General features: G+C 48.7%; 1 protein-coding gene across 1 annotated transcript; it reads right to left on the bottom strand.

Annotated features, from left to right (window-relative positions):
• Nucleotides 1-2,182: 2,182 nt before the first annotated feature.
• Nucleotides 2,183-23,732, bottom strand: OASL (2'-5'-oligoadenylate synthetase like). Its single transcript, XM_081113437.1, has 7 exons — nucleotides 23,527-23,732; nucleotides 20,851-21,133; nucleotides 19,786-19,961; nucleotides 9,784-10,025; nucleotides 7,038-7,185; nucleotides 3,421-3,816; nucleotides 2,183-2,346 (listed from the first exon to the last, which is right to left on the bottom strand). Exons 1-7 carry the CDS (start codon nucleotides 23,728-23,730, stop codon nucleotides 2,323-2,325), a joined length of 1,473 nt encoding a protein of 490 aa, XP_080969563.1. The 5' UTR covers nucleotides 23,731-23,732; the 3' UTR covers nucleotides 2,183-2,322.
• Between the last annotated feature and the right edge of the window lie 698 nt (nucleotides 23,733-24,430).

The following is a 24,430-nucleotide window of genomic DNA, read 5'->3' as shown; positions in this document are numbered from 1 at the left end:
GAGTTAGAAACATCGATGAGAGAGAAACATCGAGCAGCTGCCTCCTGCACATCTCCTACTGGGGCTATGCCCGCAACCCAGGTACATGCCCTTGACTGGAATCGAACCTGGGACCCTTCAGTCCGCAGGCCGATGCTCTATCCATTGAGCCAAACCGGTTTCGGCCAAGGATTCTCTCTCATCATTGATGTTTCCAACTCTCTCTCCCTCTCCCTTTCTCTCTGAAATCAATAAAAATATTTTTTTAAAATGCAGATTGTTGGGTCTAACCAAAAACTAACCTAATCAGAATCTCTTGAGAAGTAGGACTCAATCTATTTTCTCCCATAGGCTAGGCCTTGCTTCTACTCCGAATATAATCTGTGAGCCAGCAGCATCTGCCACACTCAGGAGTCTGTTAGAAATGCAGAGTCTTTGTTCAGCTTAGACCTACTGAATCACAACCTGCAGTTAAATAGGTTCTCCAGGAGACTGGAACACACAGTAAAGTTTGGCAGAACACACAATGGCAGTTTTCTAGCTCCGGACTTCTCCAAAGTTCCGCACACTGGAAACTTTTATTTATTTATTTTTAAATATATTTTTATGGATTTTGGAGAGGAAGGGACAGGGAAAGAGACATAGAAACATCAATGATGAGAGAGAATCATTGATTGGCTGCCTCCTGCCAATTGAGCCCACAACCTGGGCATGTGCCCTTGACCAGAATCAAACCCAGGACCCTTTAGTCCTCAGGCTGATGCTCTACCCACTGAGCCAAACCAGCCAGGGACACATTGGAAGCTTTTAAATACTGACTCCTAGGACCCACCCAAGACCAACACATTAGAATCTCTGTGGTTACATAGAACACTCCACTATGAAGGATGAACAAAGTCAGCTTTGTCTTTGGAATGCTTTTCATCATGTTTTATCTTTGAAGCTGAGTGTGCTAAAATTTTTATTAAAATAAACTTTCTGTCCTTGGGCTTTTCTATTATGAAAGAGAGGCAGGTGACTTATTCTTTAAAACACACACACACATACACACACACACACAGGAATATGTCCATTACCTACAATGTGAAGGATACAAAGATGGGGAAGGGCAGGGTCTAGCCCAGTGATGGCGAACCTTTTGAGCACGGCGTGTCAGCATTTTGAAAAACCCTAACTTAACCCTGGTGCCGTGTCACATATAGAAATTTTTTGATATTTGCAACCATAGTAAAACAAAGATTTATATTTTTGATATTTATTTTATATATTTAAATGCCATTTAACAAAGAAAAATCAACCAAAAAAATGAGTTCCAGTGTCACCTCTGACACGCATGTCACGTGTCATAGGTTCACCATCACTGGTCTAGCCTGTCTACCCTAGGGAAAGGAGGCACTCTTTCTGCCCCTGAAGGCAAAAAGAGGTGGGAATTAGGCAGGTTACTATGGATAAATTTCCCAGAGGCTTTGAGAACCAATCATAAGATGCATTTTATATTCTATTGAAAGTGAGTAGGGCGAGAAGTACCACATTGCAGAGTATGGCCCCAGCCCCTGGCAGGGTGTGGACAATGTTGATGACCACTCTGAGGCTCAAAGGATTTGTTATGCCCAGATTTCAGGATCCCCAAAAGACCACCAGGGAGCCAGCCAAGTCTGATGCAAAAGCAAAGAGGCTTTATTCGAGCTAGCTCGGCTCCCTGACCACACTCACCGACGCAGTGGCAAGTGGCAGAGAGAGAGGGAGCTCTGTGGGGAGAGGGGTTTTACAGGGGGGTTGAGTAAGGGGAGGAGAGAGGCCTGTGGGCCCTGCTGATTGGCCGGGCACAAGTCGGTGTCTTGTTACACAGGATGTGGTCATATCTATGGCGCGCACTTCCCTTGATTATCATTGGTTAATTTAAAGAAATCTTAGGTGTGGCTAGCAGAGGCTTGGGCTTCCGGGAAGAAGATCCTTGCTGAGCACACGGCTAATGGCTGCTGCCCAAAAATGGAGGATCCGGGGCAAGATGGAGGGCGTAGCCCTTGCCCTGGGGCAAGATGGAGGGCTTAGCCCTCGCCCTTTCAGATTAAGCAATAACCACTAGGACAGCATTAGCACCAGTGGAAAGAAATGAAGACCATCCAAAAGAGAATCAACAAAGGTTATTTATTCCCAACTTGCTGTAGCGAGGGAGTCACCCAACATCCCTGCATTTGGCAGACTCGAAGACAGGCGATGGGAACGTTTTATAGTGGAAAAGGGAGAGGGCCTCTGGTGTGTCCTGGCTGAGGTGGGGGCCTGGGGTGGCTGGAGGCGGGCTCTCCAGAAGCAGGAAATCATCCCATGTGATTGTTAGCGAGGTTATTTGGTTTCCTCTGCTTGGTCCTGAGTTGGAAGACAAGGGGGGAGGGGAGGGTGGTCAAGGAAACTGGCAGCTATTGACCAAGTCCTGGCGATTTTGTGTTGATTGCTGCACAGGTTGTGGTTTGGCTTCCCAAAGTGGTGGCTGCAGAGATTGTGGGTCAGAATTCTATTGTCATATGTGGTCTGTTCATTTGTATTGTGGACGAAAGGGGCCACATGCAAACCTGACAAGCTCAGGGGAGGCCTGCGTGGCGGTCTTGCAAACTCAGAGACCTAAAGTCACCACAAAGAATGGTCTGACATTAAACTTTAACTAAAAACAGTGATGGTGGGCAATTACATCCTGGGCCGGTATCTTCACTGACAAGGTCAACCTTGACCTTCACTGAGCCTGTCTTTTTGCATCTATGATAACACACCCTTGAAATGTCTGGGTAACTGGTAACTTCCCTTTTTCTGGAACCCTCGGGGCACAACGTAATGTGCCTGGGCGCCAGGACAGAGACCACAGATTCCTTCATTGTTATGTTCATTGTTCCTGCACCCACCTACGTATGTGTCCATCATTTTACTTTTTATCCAATCCCAGGGGTTTCCCCCGCTTTGCTTTCTCCCACCTCTCTAGTCTATCACCAATGGATTTCATGTACCCCACCAGGTCCCTTCCTTTGATTGCAGTGTATAAATACAGAGGTAACCCACCATTCTCTGGAGCATTATCTCAATTCCTTGAGGTTCTGCTTCCCAGCAATTGTCGACAGTTTGGCTCAAATAAACTCACAAAAATTCTTTACAGTTTTGAATGTTTTTATGTTCACAGTATACCTAATCGCTCACACCCTCCCCGTTCCTCCTGGCAGGGAGGGCTGGGGTAACTCTTTACAAAGCTGGAGGAGACCTGGGGCCCCTCAGCAGCGGCTGAAGGAGTGATTGACAGGGTGGGTCCTGGATTAGATGGCAGAACCGCCCAGAGAGGTTCCCCAGAGGAAACTAGCTGGGCAGAAATGGGAAATGTGTGTCTTTCTTCTTGGAGAGGATGAGGGTGTCGCTGTCCCTGATACCATAGCTCCCCAAAACGGACCAGTCCTGCAGGACCTGGCCTAGGAACTGCAGCTCCTGCTGCTTTCTGAGCAGCCCCTGCTTGTCTTCTATCTGCTGCTTCAGGCCCAGCACCAAGCTGTTGGGGTCGACGGCATAGGCGTGGCTCCCACCTTCCGGATTCCTCACAAAGACCTGGATCTCTGGGGGGATGGTCTCCAGCAGGCAGATGCGCATGTCGGAGAATATCCCGAATTCGGCCAGGGAGCTGCGGCTGCGGAGGAGCTTCCGCTCGCCGCTGGGAGTCTGGAAGGACAGACGCTGCAGGCCCTCGCAGCACTGTCTCCGCTGGATCTTCTCCTTGACCTTCCTTATGGAGCTATAAGGGTTCACCATGAGGGTCCAATCTGGGCAGCCCCACTGCTCCACGGTCACCTGGATGTCCCGTGCCCTCTGCAAGAGAGACGCGAGGGGCTGAGTCACCACATTCCTGTTTGGCATGCCAACGTTCCACTACCTGTCCTTATCTTTCCAACAGCAGCAGCAGCAAACATTCAGGGGGTGCCAGCCACCTTCCAGGTTCCATGCTGGGTGCCTTTTATTCTCTTCTTAATGCATTTATTCTCACAGCAGCCCTAGGAGGGGTTGGTTCTCCTATTATCCCATTTTACAGATAAGGAAATTGTGGTCAAGAAAGGTGAAGTGGCCCAGTTAGTGTGACTCAGTGGTTGAGCATTGACCCATGAACCAGGTCAGTGTTCAATTGCCAGTCAGGGCATGTGCACAGGTTGCAGGCTCAATCCCCAGTAGGGGCGTGCAGGAGGCAGCCAATCAATGATTCTCTCTCATCATTGATGTTTCTATCTCTCTCTCCCTCTTCCTTCCTCTCTGAAATCAATAAAAAATATATATCCTATATAATAAAAGGCTAATATGCAAATAGACCAAACGGTGGAACACCTGAATGGTGGAACATCCGAACAACAAGTCACTATGATGTGTGCTGATCACCAGGGGGCACGCGCGGGGTTGCCGGTAGACAGGGGACCAGGGGCCATGGTGGGAGGGGCTGGGTGGGGATGTGGAGGATGCGCCGAGACCCGCCCTGTGCCCACCACAGCCTTGTGGCCCACAGTTTCTTTCAAGGTGCACAAATTCATGTGCTGGGCCCCTAGTGTGTGTGTGTGTGTGTGTGTGTGTGTGTGTGTGTGTGTGTCCTATATAATAAAAGGCTAACATGCAAATTGACCAAACAGTGGAACAACCGGTCGTTATGATGTGCACTGACCACCAGGGGGCAGATGCTCAATGCAGGAGCTGCCCCCTGGTGGTCAGTGCGCTCCAACAGGGGGAGGGCAGCTCAGCCAGAAGCCCTGAACCAGGCTCATGGCTGGTGAGCGCAGCGGCAGTGGCGGGAGCCTCTCCCACCCCATGGCAGTGCTAAGGATGTCTGACTGCCCCACGGGGAGTGGGCCTAAGCTGTCAGCTGGGCTCTCAGATTGTGAGAGGGAGCAGGCAGGGCTGAGGGACTTCCCTCCCCCGCCCCCACCCCGTGCACGAATTTCGTGCACCAGGCCTCTAGTATATATATATATATATATATATATATATATATATATATATATGTATATATATATGCCTAAGCGACCATTCAACCAGTAGCTATGATGCGCACTGACCCCCAGGGGACAGATGCTCAACACACAGGCATGGAAGCATGGAACAGACTGATGAATATCAGGGGGAAGGGGAGGGTGGGAAGAGATTAACCATATATCTTATATACATACTAGAGGCCCGGTGCACTGATTCGTGCACTGGTGGGGTCCCTCAGCCTGGCCTATGGGGATGGGGCCAAAATCAGCAGTCCGAGATCCCCCGAGGGGTCCCAGATTGCGAGAGGGCCTTTGCCTGTACTGTAGATTTGGCATCATGTAATATTATCTGTTATTTAGCATTTTTTTGTTTGTTTATTTTCTGAGTATCTTCTCTGGTAATTCTTTCTAGCAATTCCACTCCCCCTCCACCCCCAGAATTTGGAGCAAGGAAAGGTTTACTGATCGAGAAGGCCTAGTTCGAGAACATGAGAGAACTAATTCTCCAATCCATTTTATTTATTTACTTATTTATTTACTAGAGGCCCGGTGCACAAAAATTTGTGCACTCGGGGGGGAGGGGGGGTCCCTCAGCCCAGCCTGTGCCCTCTCGCAGTCTGGGACCCCTCTGGAGATAACGACCTGCTGGCTTAGGCCTGCTCCCGGGTGGCAGAGGGAAGGCCCAATCCCTAGGTGCAGCCCCTGGTCGGGCTCAGAGCAGGGCCGATTGGGGAGTTGGGGCATCGCCCCCTGTCATGCACAGAGCAGGGCGGATCGGGATGTTGCGATGCCACCCTCAGTCATGCTCAGGGTAGGGCCGATTGGGAGGTTGTGGCCCTGCCCCTGTCACACACAGAGCCGCAGGGCGATCAGGGGGTTTGGGTGCTGCCCCCTGTCACGCTGATCCCGGTGCTGGGAGGCATATTACCCTTTTACTATATAGGATAGAGGCCTGGTGCACGGGTAGGGGCCAGCTGGTTTGCCCTGAAGGGTGTCCTGGATCAGGGTGGAGGTCCCCACTGGGGTGCCTGGCCAGCTTGAGTGAGGAGCTGAGGGCTGTTTTCAGTCTGGCAGGTGACTGAAGCTCCCAACCACTCCTTTTTTTCTTTCTTTTTTTTCTTTTTTATTCTGGGCCAGCTTTAGCTCTGAGGCTTGGCTCCAGCTCTTAGGCCTCTGCTGCTGAAAGCAGGTATCTGGTTTGTTTGGGTTCTATAATCGAAACACTGTTTCAACTCCAGCTCTGAGATCCTGGCTGGCTGAAAGCAGGTTTCTGGGATTTTGTTTAGCTTCTATATTTGTAACAATGTTTCAAACTGCAAGCTCAGAAGCCAGCAGCGGCAGGCGGGGAATGTTGGAGTCCTCCGTCACTGAAGCAAGCAAGCCTCATGTTCACCTCGAGCTGCCTGGCTGCCGGCCGCCATCTTGGCTGGCAGTTAATCTGCATATCGCCCTGATTAACCAATGGGAAGGGTAACAGAGGTATGGCTAATTACCATGTTTCTCTTTTATTAGATAGGATGTAAAATATATTTTTATTGATTTTAGAGAGGAAGGGAGAAGGGGAGAGAGATAGAAACATAAATGGTGAGAGAGAATCATTGATCAGCTGCCTCCTGTACCTCAACCACTGAGCCACACCGGCCAGGCTCCAATCCGTTTTAAGACAACTCAAAATTCAGGTGTCCTTCAGCAGTTTGTACAAGTTTGTTTCAGAGATTGTTGCCCCCACCCCCCCACAATTGCCCCAAGCCCAGTGTTGGCACAAAACAGCTGGCTGATTGGACTTGCCTGGGCTCAGTTCGTGCAAGGAATGATTGGGAGCACAGAGCTGATTCTCAGGAAGGTCTGGGAAGAAGGAAGGAAAGCAGAACAAGGATTTGAAGGTAAGAAATCTGAGGCTCAGCGAGCTGAGTAATTTCCCCGAGTTCCCAGAGCTGGTGGGTCATGCAGCCAGGCCTCACACTGTCTGACTCCAATGCCCCATTGGCTCCATTGACACAGAAATAAGTAGGTAAACGCTATGCATGGATCTCATTCTGGGCTTCAAGCCCCTGGCAGCAGCCCAGAGGGAGCCTTTACCTTCACATTCCAGCTGGGGACTGGGTTGTCCTTGCTGTCATAGCAACAGTCCTGCTTCAGGCACTGGCAGGCCCTCTGAGCCACTATGTCCCATCTGCACCCTTCCGCCACGTTGTAGGTGGGGTCAGCTGGATCCAGGATGATGGGCCTGCAACACAGGGAGAGGGTCCCAGGCTCTTTCTGGCCAGAAAGCAGCCTTCTCAGGCATCACCTCTTCAAGGCCTGAGCCTCTGTGTGTCCAGAGCCCCAGCCCTCAGTCCACAAGGGCTCAGAGACATTGCTGGAGAGTCACAGGACAGAGACCATTAGATTTCCAAGAATTCCTCTTGGGGAGAATTCTCTAGATGTTTGTAAAAAATTTTGCCTGGCGGGCATGGCTCAGTGGTTTAGTGTTGACCTATGAACCAGGTGGTCACAGTTTGATTCCTGGTTGGGGCACATGCCAGGGTTGTGGGCTTGATCCCCAGTAGGGGATGTGTGGGAGGTAGCCCATCAATGAGTCTCTCTCATTACTGATGTTTCTATCTCGCTCCCTCTCCCTTCCTCTCTGAAATCAATAAAAATATTTTTAAAAGAAATTTTGATGATGATGATGATGATGTGTGTGTGGGGGGGGGCCGCGGAGAGAGTGAGATGCCAAAGCAATATCAGATGCCCACTCAGGTAGGTGGACCTCTTAAGTTCAAAGGCTTTGTTTTGCTGACAGGCTACATAAGTTGGAGGCTAGAGCTGCTGAATCATTTTAAATAATAACTCCCTCTCCCCCAACTACTGATACTTGGGGTACTGGGCCAAACCCTACGTGAATTTCCCTCTTTTAATGCTTACAATTCCATAGGTGGGGACTAGTATTGCTGTTGTTCTCCCCATTTTACAGATGCGGAAACCGAGGCACATAGACCTCCCTAAGTTCTCACAACCAGCAGGTGGGATTCCTCCTCAAAAGAGGAGAGGTTGGGTTGCCTCTAAGTGTCTCTCCTCTACATAAATGCTGAATGAATAGTTTAAGGAATACAAGCTTGAAGGGGCTTAGGGTTAGGGTTAGTTTCCTTGGGTTGCTTGCGTGACAACATGTGTTGGATGCCACCCCCATGATAAGAGCTGGCATTGTTCCAGGGGCTTTCAACTTAGGAGGGAGCCGTGACTTTATGTGACAGAAGGTGATAGCAGGCCATTGGAGTGAACTGAACATTTTCGGCCCCAAGCTTGTTACTCCCAACATCCCTGGCTCCCTGAAATCATCCTGTAGAAGCCTGGCTGCCTGACGGGGTGGGGTCACCTGACCCAAAGTGACCCATCTGGGGACCCGATACACAGGGCTGATGCCTAGTGATCAGACTGGTTCTCTCTGGAGTTTGGACCAGGGATGATGGAGGTCCCTCAGCAGGTAAGAGGGAAGCAGGGCAGGTGTGGGGAGAGAAGCAGAGGCCAAGAGGAAAGAGAGGGTGGGCGGTGAGACAGTGTGTCAGGGAGAGAGGGCTCTAAAGGTTTGTCAGGTCCTGATGGTTTTCCAACCTCAATTTTCTGGGTTCCTTATAATCAATCCTCTTTTCTTAAGGAGACCAGGCTTGTCTTCCTTGTTTAAAAAAAAAAAAAAAAAAAGACCCATCACTCACGTAAAAGAGCAATGAACAGTCTTGTGATATTGCTTGCATTGACTTAGACCTCCTGCTATGAAGAATTGTCTCAGGCTGGGTTCTCCCAGCAGCAGGTTCCCAAGGGAAGGATTTGAGTGCAAGAGTTTATTCAGAAGGAGATCCAGGATCACCAATGAGGGCGTGGGGAGTGAGAAGGACAGGAAGGGTGCCCGTCAGGGTGATCATCTGGGTGATTGCTGCAGTGGAGGCTGGAAGTTAGTCTCCCGGGAGGGACGCTGGGATTAGCAGTGTAGCAGGCGAGACCCAGAGCGAGTCCTTCCATCAGAGAGGGGAGGGAGCTGGGGTATTTAGCCACCAACTGCCACCAGGCAAAGGGACGCAGGTGCTGCCATTGAGGGCTGAGCCAGCTTTCGTGGAAATAGTAAAAGCCCAAGGGCTGCGGATGGGCCCTAGCAGCATGTGCCACCATAGTGACCCTTTATCTGGCATCGACCACGGAGGCCTTCGCAGATATTCTCTCTGACCCTCACAACAGTCCCGCGTTGGTGGTGCCAGTGGCTCCTGTTATACGGAGAAGGAACTGAGGAAGAGCTGGGAGTAAACGTGGGTCTCCATGATTCTTTCCACTTTCTCACGCTCTCTTTAAAAAACACTGACATGTCCAGACCGGCTTGGCTCAGTGGATAGAGCGTCGGACTGCAGACTGAAGGGTCCCAGGTTCGATTCTGGTCAAGGGCATGTACCTTGGTTTTGGGCACATCCCCAGGAGGGGGTGTGCAGGAGGCAGCTGATCGGTGTTTCTCTCTCATCGAGGTTTCTAACTCTCTATCCCTCTCCCTTCCTCTCTGTAAAAAATCAATAAAATATTTTTTTAAAAAAAATAAAAACACTGACATGCTCTTCTGAGGGCAAGTGGGCTAAGGTAGGAGGGAGCAGTGGCTTGAGGGCCAAGGAAAAGGCGTGTAGCTGCTAAGGCCCCTGGTGATTTTGGAAGGTGGCCAACGTGAGATTTCCACGGCCAGTTCAAGGTTTCATTGCAGCCTTGCTACTTAACACAGCCCCCTCCCCAAAAGAGACCCCCACTAGCACCCTCCCTCGGTTCTCTTGCTTCCCTCTCGGACATGTGTTTAGAAGCAGGGGCCCAGTACCTCTCTCTTTGGAGCTGTTTTCTGACAACGTCCTCAATGATCGGGTTCTGGAACGTGTAGTACTTGGTCCAGTAGATACAAAGGGACCCATACCCCTGGAGGAGTTCCATCACAGTGGTGAGGCCTTCGTCCAACCTGAAGCTCTCATTCTCCTGCGTGCCCATTTCCCAGGCGTAGATGGTCAGCAGCTCCAGGGCGTAGAGAGGGGGCAGCGCGGCCCTGGGGCTCCTGGCTCTCACATACTGTGGAAAGAGATGGGCGGAGAGAGCGAGACCCTAAGGCCCTGTGTCAGGATGGCACAGGACCAGAAACTGGCAAGTCCAAGTTCTTTTTTTAAAAAAATGTATTTTATTGATTTTTTACAGAGAGGAAGGGAGAGAGATAGAGAGTTAGAAACATCGATGAGAGGGAAACATCGATCCACTGCCTCCTGCACATCCCCCACTGGGGATGTGCCCGCAACCCAGGTACATGCCCTTGACCGGAATCGAACCTGGGACCTTTCAGTCCGCAAGCCGACGCTCTATCCACTGAGCCAAACCAGTTTCGGCAAGTCCAAGTTCTTGTAACAGACACTGTTTCGGTGAATGCTGACCCTCACTCATGTGTAGCTTGTAGATGAACAGCATGTTTGTATTCGAATCCTAGGAACTAACTTCAGAAGATCAGACTCCGACCTTCAGCCACCTCAGTTCTGGGAGATGTGCTGACCTTGTGACACAGAACCAGTGAGGAAGACCAGGGTGACGCACACTGGGCCCTCACTTGGCCAGGTTCAAGGTCCCGATGGAGTGGACTGTGCGGGCCTGCATGTGGAGAAGCTGTCGAGCTCCTCTCCCTCTCCCTCCTGTAAATCCTCTGCCTGCGCTGAGGAGGGGAGATGGGCTTTGCCACAACAGTCCCCGTCTTCTCAGGTATCCGGCACTTGCATTAGCTTCTTTCCTCAAGAGTTTGGATTTTTGACCCTAACCGGTTTGGCTCAGTGGGTTGAGCGTCAGCCTGCGGACTCAAGGGTCCCAGGTCCGATTCCGGTCAAGGACATGTACCTTGGTTGTGGGCACATCCCCAGTTTGGGGTGTGCAGGAGGCAGCTGATCGATGTTTCTAACTCTCTATCCCTCTCCCTTCCTCTCTGTAAAAAGTCAATAAAATATATATTTTTTTAAAAAAGAGTTTGGGTTTTCAGGGCAGCAGACAGCTGAACCTAGGTTCCAGTTACAGTCTCAGCTCTGCCATCTACTGGCTGTGTAATCTTTCTACCTTTTTAAAAATTTATTGATTAATTTTAGAAAGAGGAAGGAGAGAGAGAGAGAGAGAGAGAGAGAGAGAGAGAGAGAGAGAGACCAATTTGTTCCATTTATGTATTCATTGTTTGGTTCTTGTATGTGCTCTGACCTGGGATCGAACCCACAACCTTGTAGTGGTTCTCAACCTTCCTAACACCGCGACCCTTTAATACAGTTCCTCATGTTGTGGTGACCCCCAACCATGAAATTATTTTCGTTGCTACTTCATAACTGTAATTTTACTACTGTTATGAATCGTAATGAAATATCTGATAAGCAGGATGTATTTTCATTGTTCGTGACCCACAGGTTGAGAACCGCTTAGTAAGCAACTGAGCTCCCTGGCCAGGGTCTGGCTGTGTAATCTTAGCCAAGTCAGTTTCCCTCTCTGGCCCTAAATGGTTTCCCCATTTTAGATTGAAGGGGCTGGATCAGTCCAGTGGTTTCAAATTGTGCTCGACATAATTCCTGGAATGGAGCTATGAAGCGGGTCTCAAGGAGTGAGCAGGATCCCAGTTCAAGCAGCTTCGTTTTAATTCAACTTAGTTAAATTGGGCTTTAGACAGGTTTTCTTTAAAGAAAACTTTTCTTCTTTTTTTAATATATTTTTATTGATTTCAGAAAGGAAGGGAGAGGGAGAGAGAGAGAGAAACATCAATGATGAGAGAATCATTGATCGGCTGCCTCCTGCACTCCCCCCACTGGGGATCGAGCCCACAACCCAGGCATGTTCCCTTGACCGGAACCTAACCAGGAACCCTTCCGTCCATAGGTCAATGCTCTATCTACTGACCCAAATCAGCCAGGGCAAGAAAACTCCTCTTAACTAAAGACAAAAAAAGCGTGGGGATACCAGACTTGATAATGACTGAGATTATTTTTTAAAATTGATTTTAGATCAATTAAGTGATTTCACTTATTCATTGGTTGATTCTTGCATGTGCCCTGACTGGGGATTGAACCAGCACCCTTTTGGTGCATGGGACGCCCAACCAACTGACCCACACCAGCCAGGACTATTCTTGACTTTTAAAGACATTTTAAATTGAATTCAAATTTATTCATAATTAATAAATTTGTTTCATAACATTTGGTAAATTCACACTTAATGCTTAAGACCAAACATTAACAAATACAATTATAATTTTGTTAAGAATTTAAACCCAGCCCTAGCTGGTTTGGCTCAATGGATGGAGTGTCAGCCTGAGGACTGAAGGGCCCCAGGTTCAGTTCCAGTCAGGGGCACATGCCCAGGTTGTGGGCTCGATCCCCAGTACGGGGGGTGCAGGAGGCAGCCGATCAATGATTCTCTCTCATCATTGATGTTTCTATCTCTCTCTCTCTTTCCCTTCCTCTCTGAAATCAATAAAAATATATTTTAAAAAAGACTTTAAACCCAGCAATACAATTTATTTTCTCCAAGATAAATGAGATTTTAGTAGGATTCTTAAAACTTAGACGATGAATTGTCAGCCTTCGGAAGAATGAGGCCTTCGTTTCTTTTAGGATCTTCGACAGACCATTTAACGGTACATAAAAGCAAAACCGAAATCCAAAAACCAAACCCAAAGAAAAGATCTATGTTCCCTGCCAGGGCTGATGTTCATGATGCTCTGATTTCTTCATGTTTAGGATTTCCGGCTCTTCTACGATTGCTGTCTGGGACATGTGACCTTCCTAGGTACGATAAGCTTGTGGGAAAATTGCTATTTTCCCATCAAGAACAGGTACTAACTATAAACTAGCAATCTTGGTCATCGTTTCTTTCAACACCCTTTTTTTTTTATTGCTTTAAGACTTTTCTTCTGCAGCCCGATTCCCTTGCAACTTCTCTGCAAGTTCTTATTTAATACATGATTTTCGTCTCAGTTCCTTTTGGCAGTTGGACGTCTCCCTGAGGTTGTCCAGGGGCACCTATTTCCCAAACGAACTAAAGTGTGTTGCCTGAGAAACCCACCCTGGGCTGTTTACACGTGGACATGACCCCTTTTCAACTCTGAGGGTGAATCTCGTGTGGCAAGAGCTTTTACTCTTGTGACATCTCTCTCCTCCTTCCCCAACTCTACTCTGTTGCTTTTTAAAATATTTATTTTATTGATTTCAGAGAGAGAAAGGGAGAGGGAAAGAGATATAGGAACATCAGTGATGAGAGAAAATCATTGATTGGTTGCCTCCTGCACACTCCACACTGGGGATCAAGCCCACACCCCGGGCATGTGCCCTGACGGGGAATTGAACTGTGACCTCCTGGTGCTCAACCACTGAGCCATGCCGGTCGGGCCTCTGTTGCTATTTTTAATTCTGGATTAAGTCTGAGTTTTGGCCAAGTCTGATTCTGGTTCTTGCTCTTATTTGTAGAGGGCCACTTCCGTCCGTGCTGGTGACAACAGTCCGTGAATCTGGTTTTATGGTTTGACCGTCTGGTGGTCGTTATTGGGAGATGGGTAATAGGAATTTATTTTCTGTTGGGGGCCAGACAATGGGAATTTGATTGTATTTTGTATTTTTCCTTCTTTCTTTTTCCATCTGTGTGTCTTGAGGATTCTGATATCTCCTGGGAGCCTCACTATTGTTGTCTTGTATATCATTATGAATTTAAATCACTTAAAAATTTGTCTGCGTGTGTGTATGTGACACCTGGAAAATAACCTGTAAGATTAGGAGCTCACTGATGCATAGATTTTATGCTGTAATTAAAGCAGTAAAACCAAAGCCATTAGTTCTTTTTGTCTTTATGTTTATAAATGAAAAACAATGATCTGATTACAATATAATGTATCTGTGGGCAAGTCCCTTTCTCCCCACTCCACTATGGGAAATTTATGGAGTGTGACTAGAAATAAATTCATGGGTGAAGGCTCATATCCTTACCAAATGGGTCTGAGTCAGAATTTCACTGTACTCTTTTATTTCAGAAATATATGATTTGAAAATAACTTTTTCTTCTGAATATATCTCATATCTTCATGAAAAGATGATAGACTTGTGCAAACTAAGATTAAACATTCTTTGAATGATATATTATTCCAACTGAAACCTCAGAATTTAAAAAAATTCCATAAAAATTCCTGATATTGTTTATAAACTAACAAATCCTCAGAAAAAAACACAAAGAATTATTTTGCAAAATAATAGCATATATAGAACCTGCTTACAATGATGATTAAAGATTTACAAAGTGACTTTAAGGAGAAACCAAGATGGCGGCATAGGTAAACACCAGAGATTGCTGCCTCATACAACTGCTTCAAAAATACAACTAAAAGACGGAACAGACATCATCCAGAACCACAGGAAGGCTGGCTGAGTGGAAATTCTACAACTATAAGGAAAGAGAAAAGCATACCAAGACTCAGAGGAGGGGCGGTGTGGAAGTAAAATACAAAGGTGCGGAGGTGCATGCGGAGAGGGCTGGCAGCTGAGGACACGGTTGTCTTTTTCAATCGGGAGGGAATCTCAAGCTCTGAGCTCCAGTTCCGGGTGAGTCTCTGGGGACCCAGACTCATACAAGAGAAACGGGACTGTCTGGCATCGGTCGGAACTCAAGGGCAGCTTTCTCTCGGAGGTGCTTGCAGCAATTGCCGGGACACTGAGAAGCGGGGCCTCTGAGGGCAGGACTGGGAGCAGCCATAACTGCTCGCTCCACCCTGTTGATCCCCTGGCACCCCGCCCAAGCCATGCACAGAGGCTTTTGCATATGAAAGGCCTGGCCCTTTGCAATCTGAAAATTACTTAACAAACTGCAGCTGGCCCAAGGCCCCACAGCAACTTGCATTGCTTCACAGCTGGCTTCTTCTGGGTAGTCTCAGGCAGAGGCTAGATTAGCACCTCCTTAGAGATCCAGGAGCCAGTGTGCCCGGTGGTCAGAGTGGGACCATCCAGATTGCAGCTCCTCAGATCCATAAAGGACACACTCAGGGGGCAGACTCAGTGAGCACCAAAGCCCCATTGAAGCAAGTCTTGCCCTGGAGGGGTGTCTCTAGCACAGAAGTTCTCCCACTGCAGACACAGCTGATTCTCACAGCCAATTGACCTGGGGGTCAATCCCTCCCAGTGTTACCTACAACAATCAAGGCTTAACTACAACAAGACTGTGCACAAAGCCCACAAGGGGGTGCACCAAGAGTGTCTATCTCAGGTAATTGGGGAGGCTGAGCCACTGGGCCCTATAGGACACAGCACAGAAAGCCATTCTATCGACACAGCGAAGTATAAAAAATGCCGAGACAAAGAAACAGGACACAAATGACAGAAATGGAGGGAAGCAAACTGCTGGATATAGAGTTCAAAACCACACTTTTAAGGTTTTTCAAGAATATTCTAGAAACTGCTGATAAACTTAATGAGACCCTCAAGAAATCTAGTGAGACCCTCGAGGTTGTGATAAAGGGCCAACTATAAATTAAGCATACACTGACTGAAATAAAGAATATTATACAGACTCCCAACAGCAGACCAGAGGATCACAAGAATCAAGTCAAAGATTTGAAATACGAAGAAGCAAAAAACACCCAACTGGAAAAGCAAAATGAAAAAAGAATCCAAAAATACGAAGATAGTGTAAGGAGCCTCTGGGACAGCTTCAAGCGTACCAACATCTGAATTATAGGGGTGCCAGAAGAAGAGAGAGAGCAAGATATTGAAAACCTATTTGAAGAAATAATGACAGAAAACTTCCCCCACCTGGTGAAAGAAATAGACTTACAAGTCCAGGAAGCATAGAGAACCCCAAACAAAAGGAATCCAAAGAGGACCACACCAAGACACATCATAATTAAAATGCCAAGAGCAAAAGACAAAGAGAGAATCTTAAAAGCAGCAAAAGAAAGACAGTCAATTACCTACAAGGGAGTACCCATAAGACTGTCAGCTGATTTCTCAACAGAAACTTTGCAGGCCAGAAGGAAGTGGCAAGAAATATTCAAAGTGATGAATAGCAAGAACCTACAACCAAGATTACTTTATCCAGCAAAGCTATCATTTAGAATTGAAGGTCAGATAAAGAGCTTCACAGATAACAAAAAGCTAAAGGAGTTCATCACCACCAAACCCGGATTATATGAAATGCCGAAAGGTATCCTTTAAGAAGAGGAAGAAGAAGAAAAAGGTAAAGATACAAATTATGAAAAACAAATACACATCTATCAACAAGTGAATCTAAAAATCAAGTGAATAAATAATCTGATGAACAGAATGAACTGGTGATTATAATAGAATCAGGGACATGGAAAGGGAGTGGACTGACTATTCTTGCGGGGGGGAAAGGGTGTGGGGGATGCGGGAAGAGACTGGACAAAAATCGTGCACCTATGAATGAGGACAGTGGGGGGGGGGGGGTAAGGGCGGAGGGTGGGAGGGGAACTGGGTGAAGGGGAGCTATGGGGGGAAAAAAGAGGAACAACTGTAATAATCTGAACAATAAAGATTTAATTTAAAAAAACAAAAAACAAAGTGACTTTAAGTTCCTGTTTCCATGACTATGCAATATTTACATAATGCAAATACGACATAGTATCTACATAAGCTCAATAAAAATTTGTCTTTCTTCCTACCAGGATTCAATTAGAGAAAACAATGTATCAATAAATCAATAATAATATATCAAATATATAAATACATTTGTGTTTATGCCATAACTCTAATCCAATTAGGTGTGATAATCAATCCCACTATTACAAATCAAGGACAAGATAAGATAGACCAAAAAGACAAATATCGTATGACTCCACTTATATGAGGAAGCTAGAATAGGAAAATTCATAGAGACAGGAAGTAGAATGGTGGTTCTCAGGGGCTGGGGGAGGGTAGCATGGGGAGTTAGTGTTTAATGGGTACAGTTTCTGTTTGGGGATGGATGAAAAAGTTCTGGAAATAGATAGTAGTGTTCACACAACATTGTGAATGTAATTGCCACTGAACTGTACACTTAAAATGGCAAAAAAAAAATCCCCCCAAAATAAACAAAAAACTTACGTCAAAAGCTCAACTAGTCCTGGCTGGTGTGGCTCAGTTGGTTGGGTGTCTTCCCATGCACTGAGGGGTTGCGGGTTTGATTCCCCATTAGGGCACATGCCTGGGTTTCAGGCTGGAGCCCAGGCAGGGGGCGTGCCAGAGGCAGCGGAGATCGGTGTTTCACTCTCACATCGATGTTTCTCTCCCTCCCTCTCTCTTCCACTCTCTCTAAAAAAAAAAATACGCCTGGGAAAAACGAGTGACCCGCCCTAACTACCTTCTGAATAATGAATGCTTGCTGCCCTGTTAGCTCATGATCTGGACTGAAGGGCAGCCCCGCCCCCTCGGCTCATTTCACCTTCTTGCTTCTGGGCTCTGTAGGTAATAAATCCTGTGGCTGCGGCCTTTGTGTCGGTATAGTGAAACTGCGCCTTCAGTCAACATGACCCTGAGAGTTTCACTTCCCCAGGCGGGAGCTGGATATTGAAGGAACTACCTGCTGACCCCTCCTTCTCAGGTCCTACTCTGCATATTCGTAATTTCAACACGCCAGTTCCGGCTTCTCAACACAGTCCTTTGGCCCTTGACCCCAGTCCATGAACTGATGTGAACTCTAAAATACTACTGAGTCACCAAAGTCAATGCTGACACCAGGGACTTTACCAAACTTCCTGATAGGCAGGAACTGTGAGCCCCTGTAGCATCATGGGACACTCGTTTTGTTTACGGTACAATACAAGCTCTTTATGCCCTTACGTATCCATCAACACATCTTGTAACACTTAGCTGGATAAAACTTGTCAAATAAAAGAAAACATCAAATTAATAATACTGAATCAAAAAACAGGTTCATAAAACCATAGGTGGTCGAATCCTTGACTTAGGGGCAGAGGCTTGAACATCAGGGAGGACTATCCAAGTGAAGCTGAACATTATCCCGCAGACAGACGTGACACATGAACGTGCGTGTCATATTCAGGAAGGAAGCACTTTGCAACAAACAGAGCAAACACACCATCCCACTGAGCTCCCGGTTCTCCAAGCCACAAGCCTTGGATCGGTTCCTCTAAGTGAATGTCTTACCAGCAAAAACAATTTTATTCTTGGCTTTGGCAATGCTAATGTCTAAAGATATTTCACAACCCTGGTTGATATCATAGTCACATAAGAAAACTGCTGGTTTCCCACCATAAACAGACTAACTGTAAACTCACTGACCTTGGCAATGTTCTGATTTTTTATCTTTCAATACATTTACTCTTTGTAAAAATGCTTTTAAATTGATTTTTAGAGAGACAGGAAGGGAGAGTGAGAGGAAGAAAAAAAACATCGACGTGACCGGGAATCGAACTGACAACCTTTCCATGCACAGGACGAAGCCCAACCAACCCCAGCCACACCAGCCAGGGCAATACATTTATTATTATTTTTAACTGAGTCCTTCTGAAATCTGGCTCTCTTACCATTTTTAAAAATTAGAAAGCGTCTTTTTATTTTTCTAATTTTTGTGTTTTTGAGCCCTTCTTTCACAAGTTTAGATGACTATTCATCTGGATTGTTGTGTGTACATAAACCTTACATAATTTTTATTTTAAAACTACAAGGTAAGCTCTAACCAGTTTGGCTCAGTGGATAGAGCCTCAGCCTGCAGACTCAAGGGTCCTAGGTTCGATTCCGGTCAAGGGCATGTACCTTGGTTGCGGGCACATCCCCAGTAGGGAGTGTGCCGGAGGCAGCTGATCGATGTTTCTCTCTCATCAATGTTTCTAAGTCTCTATCCCTGTCCCTTTCTCTCTGTAAAAAAAAAAATCAATAATAAAAATATACAAAAAACAAACAAAAAACATTTATTAAAAAAAAAAAAACTACAAGGTAAGTAAAACTGAATATAAACTTCATTCTGAATAATCTCTCCAGGAATAAATATATACATCCTGACATATCTTAAAGAGATATACCACTTCCCTTAATAATCTTTCTTTTTTCAAATACAGTTGACATTCGATATTATATTAGCTTCAGGTGTCATATGGATATTTTGAAATATGCATGATACCATGCAGACATTGCATGTGAAATCTAAAAGGCAACTGCTATGAACGTATTCACTCAGTAATAATCATGACCCCAGGAACTCCCCCATTGGAGGGGAATTGGTGTGGGTGGAATGCAACTAGTCTTTCCTCTGGTTAGCTGTCCTCAGTGGGCAGAGATTAACGTGCAGATAGGCCATTGCAATTGACATTAGCCAGGACTAGACTGTGTAGCTGCAGCATTACAAGTACTTGCTCACTGAAATTCTGTAAGTTCCTTATTTTTCTCCTTCCTCCAGTTTTTCTTTCTCTTCCTCCTCCCCTTCCTCCTTCTCTTCCTCCTCTTTCTCTAGCTTCTTATTTGTTTATTTTTTTTTATTGATTTCAGAGGGGAAGGGAGAGGGAGAAAGAGAAACATCAATGAGAATCATTGATCAGCAGCCCCCTGAACCCCCCTACTTGGGATAGAGCCAGCAGGGAATGGAACCGTGACCTTCTGGTTCATAGGTCCACGCTGGCCGGCTGGGCTCTCTAGCTTCTTCCTTGTTCCACTTTATATTTCATGACACTAGCATTCTCTCTCTCTCTCTCTCTCTCTCTCTCTCTCTCTCTCTCTCTCTCTCTCGCCACCTCCATTTCTCCTGGCGGCAGTTTCCTGCGATGACCTGTCTGGCCTGCCTCTTCTTCCCTCTCTCCTCCACCTCCCCGCGCGCCCCACCCGCAGCCCCTCACCTGCAGGTACCAGTGTTTGACCAGCCGCAGGAGGCTCTTCAGCTTGGTGGGCCGATGCTTCACGAAGTCTCTCTGCAGCTCGCAGAAGGAAGGAGAGAGATGCCCGGGGTACGGGCAGGCCTTCACCAGGTTCACATAGACCTCGGGGGGCGGCTGCGAGTGGGGAGCAGAAGGCCCTGGGGGAGAGGAAGTCAAGGGAAAGGCGGATTTAGGAAGCCCCGTGCCTGTGCCTGGAGAGCCTGCTAATTCACAGGAGTGTTTCCAGGGAAACCTGAGGCCATAAACCAGCGGTTCTCAACCTTCCTAATGCGCGACCCCTTAATACAGTTCCTCATGTGGTGGTGATCCCCAATGTCATTGTTACAAACTGAACATAATTAAAGCATAGTGATTAATCACAAAAACAATATGTAATTATATATGTGTGTTCCGATGGTCTTAGGCCACCCCTGTGAAAGGGTTGTTCGACCCCCAAAGGGGTCGCGACCCACAGGTTGAGAACCGCTGCCAGTCCTTCTGCAGAAACAAGCGCGTTTTCTAAATCTCAGCCACCCAAGCTCTGCTGTCTCCCTTGCTGTGCTCAGGTCTGTTTCGGACCTCTCTCTCTCTCTCTCTCTCTCTCTCTCTCTCTCTCTCTCTCTCTCTCAGACTTGCTTGGACCCCCACACCGCAGGGGGCACCCCGTTCCAGGTGAGAAAGCTGGGCCCTGAGAGCGCCCGGCAGAGGGGTGGGCGCTGGGCGGGGCGGGCATCAGGACCGCGCCGTCCCTCTCGGCCCCGCCCCCGGTCCCTGCCGGTTCCCCGCCGCGCGGGAGCCGGGCCCTGGGTCGCCTCCGGTAGGAGCTACGGGAGCACCGAGGTTGCGCTCCTGACTCCCCGGGGGCCTGGCTCCGGTGCAATCGCACAGGTGTCCGCGCTCCCCTTGGAGAAACCGGTTTCCCAAGCTGAGCCACGCGACAGGCGGAGCGGGGTCACCCGGTGCCGGGGGGTCACCAGCCCCAGCGCGGCGGGTGGAGGGGGCGAGTGTGGCCGGTCCCCGGGGCCGGGCACGGGGGCGTCTCCTTACCCAGGGCCCTGTAGGCCGGCACGACGGTGACGGTGACCGGCTCCTCGGTCCACCTGGTCTGGACGGTGAAGGCGAGAGCATCGGGGACGCCCGGGGACACCCCCAGGACCTCGAGCCCGAGGTCCAGCAGGTCCTGGCAGGTCCACAGCGTGTTCCGGATCAGCCTCAGCGCGGCGCCGTGGCGCGCGGCCGCCTCCGGGAAGCCGCGGAAGCAGCTCAGAAAGGCCACCAGCTGCACCTCCGCGCTGCCCGCGAGCGCCGTGCCGTTCCCGAAGGAGCCCACCTGCGGGACACAGAGCGTCACCGGGGCCCCGGCGCCAGGGTCACCGCACCCCGACGGGGGCTGGGGGGCACCCTTCCCCCCCCTTTACAGGCGAGGAAACGGACGCGGGGCGAAGCCGCTCGCCCAGGGTCGCAGGGCGCGCAGGCCCCCAGGTTCCTCCCGGCTTCGCTCTGAGACTGTCCTCCCCCGCAGCCATGTCTGCTCCCAGGGACCGTGACTGCCCCTCCACGGGGAGGCGGACACGGTCTGAGTGATTTATGGCATTAAAGCCGGGGGCGGGGGGCGGGGGCAGCCTTGCCTGGTGGGTAAGAGCCTGGGCTGTGGGGTGGGGCAGCCTGACCTGGACCTGACTCCTGCCTTGGTTTTCCAGCTGTGATCATAAATCATCTCTCTCTCTCTCTCTCTCTCTCTCTCTCTCTCTCTCTCTCTCTCTGTCGGGAGGTGGGATCGCTGGGCATGAACCGGCCTCAGATCGGCCTCCTCTCCCGGTGGGTGAACTGGTGCGGCCGGTGGGGTGAGCACTCGCTGGGTCTGGTACCCCTGAAAGCCCTTCGTGCAGACGAGACCTTTTCATCCTCACCCCAGTGACTGAGGTGGGTACGAGTAGAATTATCTCTGAAGTACAGATGAGAAAACAGGCTGTGGGGGGAAAGCTACTTGCCCTGGCTCCTAGCCAGCAGTCATGGTCACAGCCAGTTACAGAGTCCGCCCGGCAGGTGTGGCTCAGGGTTGAGCATTGACCTATGAACCAGGAGGTCATGATTCAATTGCGGGTTGCTGGCTTGATCCCCAGTGTGGGGCCTAGGGGAGGCGGCCGATTGATGGTTCTCTCTCATCATTGATATTTCTCTCTCTCTCCCTCTCCCTCTCTGAAATCAATAAAAATATTAAAATAAATAAATAAGTCACTTGACCTCAAGTTTCAGATGCTGGGAAGAGATGGGGACTGAGGTTTCCAAATCCTTCCCGGAGGTGGCTCCCCTGGGCCGGAAACCAGAAGGAGGGGGAGGAACAACACCTTAATTCTAGCCTTGCCTTGCCACCAGCTTCCTGTGTGACCTTGGGACATCGCTCACCCTCTCCGTGCCTCGGTTTCCTTAATGTTTAAGTGAGGGACTGACTGAGACTGTCGGATGCTCCGTGGCCTTTCTAGTTTGGGCCTCTTGGATGTGGAGCCTTCAAGGACAGGAGGCCACATGAAGCAGCTGCGGGGGGATCTCACAGGGGCACCCGGAGCCCTGGCCGTGGAGTTAGATAGACCCCGGTTCAAATCCCAGCTGTACCACCAGCTGTGCGGCCTGGGGCAAATCACCTCACCTTTCTGTGCCTTCATGGAAAAAAAACAACTTTTTATTATTAAAAAAAAAAGTAAAACATAGAGCCCTAGCCAGTTTGGCTCAGTGGATAGAGAGGGTCACACTGTGGACTGAAGGGTCCCGGGCTCGATTCCAATCAAGGGCCCAGGTTGCGGGCTTGATCCCCAGTGTGGGGCGTGGAGGAGGCAGCCAGTCAATGATTCTCTCTCATCATTGATGCTTCTATCTCTCTCCCTCTCTTTTCCTTTTTGAAATATATATATATATATTTTAGAGTAAAACATAGAGAATAAAATGAACTCATATATCCAGTCAGCTTCAACAAGTCTTAACTTCTCGCCACATTTGCTTCATCTAAACCACATTAAAGTAAATTATAGACACCAAGAAACTCCGTCCCTAAATAATTTAGCATTTGTGTACAACGTAAGAGAACATATCTCCCATAAGCACAGAACTAGCGCACCTAACAAAATCAACAACGATTCACTTATCTCATTTAATATCAAGGTCATACTAAAATTTCCTCAGCCCTGTAGCTCAGGTGGTTAGAGTGTCTTCCCATGGTTGCTGGTTCGATCTCAGGTCAGGGCACAAAGAAGTGGAACAACAAACCAATCTCTCTCTCTCTCTCTCCCCCTCTCTATCTCAAATTTAAAAAATTTCCCCAATTGTTTCTAATCTATATTTTATGGATGATTTACTCACACCAGGAGCCAGCCGAAGGCTTTGCTGTGCATTTGGTTGCTATGAATCTCAAGTCTCTGAGCCTCCATTTTGCTCATCTGAGAAATGGGAAAAGAGCAGTATCTGCCTCACACGGTGCACAGCATAGAGATCACACCTGTTCGGGGTTATGCTGGTGCACCCCAAAAAGTGAACTACTTTAGCTTCCTTGCCGGGTTGTTCTGCTCAAGGCAGCAGTGGGGTGGGGTGCGGGCAGCGAGGTGGGGCTCCCAGCGACGTCAGCAGCATGGCTAGGGATAAGGAGGCAGAGGTCCCCAGCACCCTCAGAGATAAGGACCCTCATGCTGGGTGTGCCCCGCCCTGGCCTGGGATGGAGAAGCTCGGTCTCACCTTCACCAGCTTCAGCACCCGCACCTCCTGGTCCAGCCCACACTCTCCCTCGAGGGGCTCTTCCCTCAGGGACTGCTCCACGGTCTTCACGGCCTCCAGCACCTCTTCCTTCCACTCGCGGCTGGGCTGCAGGCACTGAGCCACGAAGGAGTCCAGCCTGGAGGCCGGGGTGCCGTACAGCTCCATCTCCGCGGACAGTGCCATGGCTGTGTGACAGCACCCCAGCCAGGCAGATATGTAGTCACACACCCAGCTCCTGGCATGCACACCCCCTCCCCTTTTTTTAAGGAAGCGCCTCCTCAGTTACCCTCTAGCACCCTGCTGGGATAACAGACCATCGCGGAGAGGAAGCCAGGAGCGACGGGGCTGATCTGGGGCACCCTTCTTGGGGACCCCTGGCTGTGGCAGAGGCACAGAGGGGCACTGAGCTGAGGTTGGGAGGAACGGGGCCACCTTAACAGGCTTGGCTTCTGGCCCAACTTTCTGCCATTGGTTTCGATTCTCAACTTTTTGAGTTTCCTTTCAATGACGTTCGGAAAGTGAAATTGGCTTGAGTTGGTCCTTAGAAGAGGCCACCCTCCCAAGAGGTCAGAGTTGGATGGGATCCGTCAGTCCGGCCATCCCACCTTGTCATCCAGACTGCGGCTCAGGCAGGGGAGGGGTTTGCTCAGGGTGGGGTTGAGCAGTGGGGACTCAAGTCAGGTAGAACAGACTTTATATTTTTTAATTTGAATATTTTTATTTGTTCAGTGACAGTTGATGTTGAATATTATTTTGTGTTAGTTTCAGGTGTGCAGCACAGTGGTCAGACAATCTTACACTTTACACAGTGTCGCTGGGGTTTCCAGGCCCCCCTGGCACGGTGCACAGTTATCACACGCTCTGGACTGCATTCCCTGTGCTG

This window comes from Myotis nattereri, assembly GCF_964212035.1.
Source record: "Myotis nattereri genome assembly, chromosome: 19".
In the NCBI taxonomy this organism is placed as follows: Eukaryota; Metazoa; Chordata; class Mammalia; order Chiroptera; family Vespertilionidae; genus Myotis; species Myotis nattereri.
This window is presented reverse-complemented; position numbering and strand designations above follow the sequence as displayed.

Bases quoted from the DNA above. Each gene is read 5' to 3' on its own strand.
- OASL (XM_081113437.1), bottom strand. From the start codon at position 23,730: ATGGCACTGTCCGCGGAGATGGAGCTGTACGGCACCCCGGCCTCCAGG. The intron at 21,134-23,526 runs GTGAGACCGAGC...TGTGTCCCGCAG, and splicing joins GGGTGCTGAAGCTGGTGAAG to GTGGGCTCCTTCGGGAACGG. The intron at 2,347-3,420 runs GTCCTGCAGGAC...CTTCCAACTCAG, and splicing joins AGCTGCAGTTCCTAGGCCAG to GACCAAGCAGAGGAAACCAA.